Raw genomic sequence first — 6,316 nt, 5'->3', positions numbered from 1 at the left:
GCGTCCGGCCTAATTTTTTTTTTAAATTTACAGAAATGGGGTCTTGCTAAGTTTCTTATTATTTATGGGAATGGGGGCTCACTGTGCTGCCCAGGCTGCTCTCGAACTCCTGGGCTCAAGCCATCCTCCTGCCTCAGCCTCCCCGTGTTGTGATTACAGGCATGAGCCACTGCAACTGGCCTCAGGTGGACGTTCCTTTTGTTCCTTTTTGTAATTAACACTGTGGCTTTGCCTGGTTCTGTGTTCTTTAAGCATCTTTAAGCTTATCCACAGAAGTTCGTGCAGTGCATGCAGTGTCTGACTGAAACAAATGTTTAAGAAAATAATGCTTAACTTTGGCAGTTGTTGTAACAGCTTTTATGGCGAAAGTTACAAGTAATGGATTGCCTTTTTTTTTTGGAAAGAGAGTCTCGCTCTGTCGCCCAGGCTGGAGTGCAGTGATGGGATTTTGGCTCACTGCAACCTCCACCTCCCGGGTTCCAGTGATTCTTGTGCCTCAGCCTCCCGAGTACCTGGGACTATAGACGCCTGCCACCACGCCCGGCTAGTTTTTTATTTTTAGTAGAGACGGGGTTTCACCATGTTGGTCAGGCAGGCCTTGAACTCCTGATCTCAGATTATCCTCCTGCCTCCGTCTCCCAAAGTGCTGGAATTATAGGGGTGAACTACCGAGCCCAGCCAACCACTGTGCACTGCAATCTCTGCCTCCCAGATTCAAGTGATTCTCCTGTCTCAGCCTCTTGAGTAGCTGCAATTAAAAGCATACCTGACTAACTTTTATTTGTATTTTTTTTGAGACAGCGTTTTCCTCTGTCGCCTAGGCTGGAGTGCAGTGGTGCACTATCGGTTCACTGCAGCTTCCACTTCCCAGGTTCAAGCGATTTCTCCTGTCTCAGGAGCCCGCCACCACGCCTGGCTACTTTTTGTATTTTTAGTAGACACAGGGTTTCACCATGTGGGCTAGACTAGTCTCGAACTCCTGACCTCAGGTGATCCACCCGCCTTGGCCTCCCAAAGTGCCGGGATTACAGGTATGAGCCACTGTGCCTGGCCATGGATTACTTTATATCTGATATTATATTGTTTAAGTATAGGTAGCACCCACGGCACTGATGTCATAACTGACAGATTGTGGAAGTAGGTGTGTACACAGGTTCAGTCAAACCTGTGTTTTGATTCCATTCCACGCTACCCATCCCCTGGCGTGGAGCAGCCCAGGCTCAGGGCGAGTGAGCAGAATACAGTGTTTTCACATGAGCGTGGCAGCTCACACTTGTAATCTCAGCGCTTCAGGCCAGAGGAGCGCTTGAGACCAGGGGTTTGAGACCAGCCTGGGCAACATGGCGACCCCCATCTGCAAAATATAAAACCTGTTTTTGTCTCCTTTTTCCAGAGGAATGTTGGGTCCTCACAATTCAAAACAATTGAAGATGACTTGGTGTCTGCCCTCGTCCGGTCAGGCTGTATTCCTGAAAATCATGGCGAGGACATGAGGAAAATGTCCTTCCAGCGCTGTGCCCGGACAGACAAGGTGGGTGACGGCCTTTTCTGCCCCTTCCCGGCTGATACGAGCAGCACCCGGCCCACTTTCCAGCTCAGTGTCCTGACTTGTTGTGCTGCTTCTGAGCACATATGATGTACAAATCAAACTAGCCTACACCTTACGTAGGTGAGATGTCCAGGAGCCTGGGCAGCTCAGGTATAGCCGGATCTAGGTGCTTCCTGCCAGCGGGGCTCTGCGTTCTCTCTTGTCTTTGCTTTCTCTTGTGTTGATTCTGTTCTCAGGGACATACATTCCTATGTTGATTCTGTTCTCAGGGACATGCATTCCTGCAGGTGGCCCAGGGGCAGCCGCAACGTCTGCCTTCGACCCTCCAATCAGGCTCACTCTGAGGCAAATGTGATTGTGTGGCTCCGAAGGCAGCGAGCCACACTTGTATGATGCAGCATTCTCTTTTCTTTCCTTTTTTAGAGTCAGGGTCTCATTCTCTTGTCCAGGCTGGAGTGCAGTGGCACGATCCGGGCTCGCTGCAGTCTCAAACTCCTGGGCTCAAGCAGTCCTCCTGCTTCAGCTTCCCGAGTAGCTGGGTGAATTGGTCTGTTTTCACGCTGTTATAAAGAACTGCCCAAGATTGGGCAATTTATAAAGAAAGAGGTTTGACTGACTCAGTGCCACATAGCTGGGGAGGCCTCAGGAACCTTGGATCATGGTGGCAGGCGTGAGAGAGTGAAGAGGGTTAGGGGAAGAGCCCCTTATAAAACCGCCAGATGTTGTGAGAACTCAACGGTTACGAGAACAGCATGGGGGAAACCGTGCGCATGATCCAGTCACCTCCCACTAGGTCTTCCCTAGACATGTGGGGATCACCATGCAACATGAGAATTGGCAGGGACACAGCAAACCATCTCACCGGAACGACAGGCACTCCACCATGCCTGGCTAAATTTTTTTTTTTTTTTAATATGAGGTCTTGCTATGCTGCCCAGGGGTCTCAAACTCCTGGGCTCTGGTGGTTTTCCCCCTTTGGCTTCCCAAAGTGCTGAGATTTACAGGCATGAACCACCACATCTGGCTTGAAATTAATAAATAATTCGCTGTATTATAAACTCAGTATATTCAGGATATCCTTATTTCAGCGTGTAATCCATATAAAAATCTCTTCATGGGATAAATGTAATACTGTTTTTGTGTGTGTGCTAAGTCCACACTCATCACATCTCCACCACCCTGGACCCGTTACATGGTCTCAGCTGCATGGGGCTGGTGACCCAGCACTGACCCTTCAGAACCACGAGGCTGAGTTCCCGTTTCCCATGGGTTTGCACATCCACCCTGGACGCTGCTGCTGGCTGTGTGGCAGCACATGCCAAGTGGTCCTGTGACGCCACATTGCTGTGCTTGGAACTGAACCATGGGATTGGATGTGGGCAGAGTGGCCCGCCACAGGGAATGGAGATGTCTTTAAGGAGGGACCCAGTGTAGGGTCCAGCCCTACAGGGCCTGTGGGTTTTCTTTCGTGTGCAGAGATGAGAGATCGTAGAAAAATAAAGACATGAGACAGAGAGATAGAAGGAAGGGCAGCTGGGCCCAGGGGACCACTGCCACCAGTGTGTGGAGTCTGGTGGTGGTCCTGAATGCCCGGTGCACTGCTGTTTATTATATACAAGGCAAGGGGGCAGGGTAAGGGGTATGAGTCGTCTCAAGTGATGGATAAGGTCACACGAGTGACGTGTCCACGGGACGGGGGTCTTTCCCTTTGTGGTAGCTGAGGCGGAGAGGGGGACAGCATACATCAGCATTTCTTCTATGCGCTTGTCAGAAAGATCAAAGACTTTAATGCTTTCACTAATTCTGCTACTGCTATCTTCTAAGAACTTAAAAGGAGGAGCCAGGTATACAGGCGGAACATGAAAGTGACAAGGAGTGTGACCTTTGAAGCACAGCCCCACAGGAGACGTTTAAGCCTCCGGATGACTGCGGGCAGGCCTGGGTCATGTCAGGCCTCCCACGAGAGGTGCTGGAGCAGAGTGTTCTCTGACTGCCCCAGGGAAAGGGAGACTCCCTTTCCCGGTCTGCTAAGTAACAGGTGCCTTCCCAGGCACTGGCGCTACCACTAGACCAAGCAGCCCTTATCTGGGAGTGACCGAGGACTCACACTCTTGTCTTCTGGTCACCTCTCACAGTGTCCCTTCAGTTCCTGACTCTGTATGGCCTGGTTTTTCCTAGGTTATAATTATAGAACAGAGATTATTATAATAATAAAGAACAATACTACAAATATTGATATTATATATAATCATATCTGTATCCTATTTCTAGTATCACTTTTCTTATTCTAATTATTTTCTTTATTATACTGGAACAGCTCGTGCCTTCAGTCTCTCGCCTCGGCACCTGGGTGGCTTGCCGCCTGCAGCCCAACATTTGGCAGACAGGGACAGCACAGCTGGAGAGAACAGATGGCTTTTCTGTAGCATGTAGAAGGCATCAGTGAATGTGATACCTGTCATCCTTGCCTGTGAGAGTATCTGGCTCTAACATGGCTCTCAGGCTGCCTGAGGGCATTGGGGGTCTCTCAGAGACATAACTTTTTGCTGGTCAGGATCCCCAGGAATCTGAATAAAGCTATGGCTCTTGTTCCCACAAACACCTAGTTTCAAAGGCACACAGGTCCCTGGGGATCCATGGACGCATGCTGGAGCCATCGTGTAGAGGGGAGAACACAAGAGGGACCCACAAGTTCACTCCTAGTGGGTGATGCCTTTGATGGCCCAAGGTAGAGAGTTCTGTGGGTCTTACTATTTCCATTTTCTTTTTGATTCTCCATTTACAGCTCTCTGATTGTTTTTAGGGAAGAAGAAAGTAACAATTTGTTCAAGCTGATGAAGAGAGCATTTCAAAATAGGGTCCTTGTATTTATTTTTAGTTCTGCTGTTGTTAGAGAGAGAGTTTCGTTCTAATATGTTTTCTCACTTGCAATTGGAAAACCTGCAGAAGTAGATCCATGAGGCCGACGTGGTCGCACCCGAGTGCCCTGGAGTGCCCTGCCCTTCGGGTGAAAACAGTAACATCTTAACAATTTTTATTATTTATTTGTTTATTTATTTTTGAGACAGTTTCACTCTTGTTGCCCAGGCTGAAGTGAAATGGCGGGATCTCAGCTCACCGCAACCTCCACCTCCCGAGTTCAAGCCATTCTTCTGCCTCAGCCTCTCAAATAGCTGGGACTACAGGCATGTGCCACCAAGCCTGGCTAATTTTGTATTTTTAGTAGAGATGGGGTTTCTCCATGTTGATCAGGCTGGTCTCGAACTCCTGACCTCAGGTGATCCGCCCTCCTCAGCCTCCCAAAGTGCTGGGATTGCAGGTGTGAGCCGCCACGCCCGGCCTATTATTTTTTTTTGTGTGTGTGTATTTCTGCTGTTTAACATTTTGTTTTTGTTTCAGATTTTAAAAATAGCTTTATTGAAATATAATTCACTCTTGGCCGGGCGCGGTGGCTCATGCCTGTAATCCCAGCACTTTGGGAGTCTGAGGCGGGCGGGTCACTTGAGGTCAGGAATTTGAGACCAGCCTGGCCAACATGGAGAAACCATGTCTCTACTAAAAATACAAAATTAGCCGGGTGTGGTGGTGGGTGCCTGTAATCCCAACTACTCAGGAGGCCGAGGCAGGAGAATTGTGTGAACCTGGGAGGCGGAGGTTGCAGTGAGCCAAGATGGTGCACTCCAGCCTAAGTGACAGAGTGAGACTCCATCTCAAAAAAAAAAGGCAAAAAAAGAAATAGAATTCACTCTTATACAGTTGACCCATTGAAAGTGTACAGTTCAGGCCAGGCGTGGTGGCTTATGCCTGTAATCCCAGCACTTTGGGAGGCCAAGGCGGGTGGATCACCTGAGTTCAGGAGTTCGAGACCAGCCTGGTCAATATGGTAAAACCCCGTCTCTACTAAAAATACAAAAATTAGCCAGGTGTGGTGGCACATGCCTGTAATCCCAGCTACTCAGGAGGCTGAGGCGGGAGAATCGTTTGAATCCGAGAGGTGGAGGTTGCAGTGAGCTGAGATCGTGCCATTATACTCCAGCCTGAGCAACAAGAGTGAAACTTCATCTGAAAACAAAACGAAAAAACCTAAAAGAAAGTGCACGGTTCAAGCTGGGTGTGGTGGCTCACACCTGTAATCCCAGTACTTTGGGAGGCCAAAGCGGACGGATCACTTGAGGCCGGGAGTTCGAGACCAGCCTGGCCAACATGACAAAATTTCATCTCTACTAAAGATACAAAAATTAGCCAGGCGTGGTGAGTCACACCTGTAATCCCAGCTACTTGCGAGGCTGAGGCATGAGAATCTCTTGAACACGGAAGACGAAGGTGGCAGTGAGTCGAGATTGCATCACTGAGCTCCAGCCTGGCAAAAAAAAAAAAAGAAGAAGAACGTATACAGTTCAGTGGTTCCAGTATATTCACAGAGCTGTGCAGCCATCACCACAGCCAGACATAGGCCATCCCAGAGATACCGGGTGTCCCTCTGCTGTTGTCCCTACCCCCCCCAGGATGTTTCCGATATTCTCACTTCAACTTCTTGTCAGTACAAAGTGTTTGGCAATGAGATGTATTTTCTTTCCCTTTTTTGGCGCTAAGTCTTTGAAATCTGTTGTGTATTTACCTAAAGTCATCTTGTTTCAGAACAGCTCGTTTCCTCCTGTCACGTTCCATGTGTGGGTCTGGCCAGTGGAACATCTCAACAGTTTTGCTCTCCAACTTTTTATTTTGAAAATTTCATACCTTCATAAAAGTCTTTTTTTTTTTTTTTTT

General features: G+C 48.6%; 1 protein-coding gene across 1 annotated transcript in view; it reads left to right on the top strand.

Annotated features, from left to right (window-relative positions):
* Positions 1-1,375: 1,375 nt before the first annotated feature.
* PUS1 (pseudouridylate synthase 1) overlaps positions 1,376-6,316 on the top strand; it is a gene marked incomplete at its 5' end in the record, with an annotated part of 14,693 nt that continues 9,752 nt past the window's right edge. Inside the window, one exon of the mRNA XM_011982234.1 lies at positions 1,376-1,531. Coding sequence (XP_011837624.1) covers positions 1,376-1,531 — 156 coding nt within the window. The remainder of the gene's footprint in view (positions 1,532-6,316) is intronic.

Source organism: Mandrillus leucophaeus, unplaced genomic scaffold, assembly GCF_000951045.1.
Source record: "Mandrillus leucophaeus isolate KB7577 unplaced genomic scaffold, Mleu.le_1.0 Scaffold237, whole genome shotgun sequence".
In the NCBI taxonomy this organism is placed as follows: Eukaryota; Metazoa; Chordata; class Mammalia; order Primates; family Cercopithecidae; genus Mandrillus; species Mandrillus leucophaeus.
This window is presented reverse-complemented; position numbering and strand designations above follow the sequence as displayed.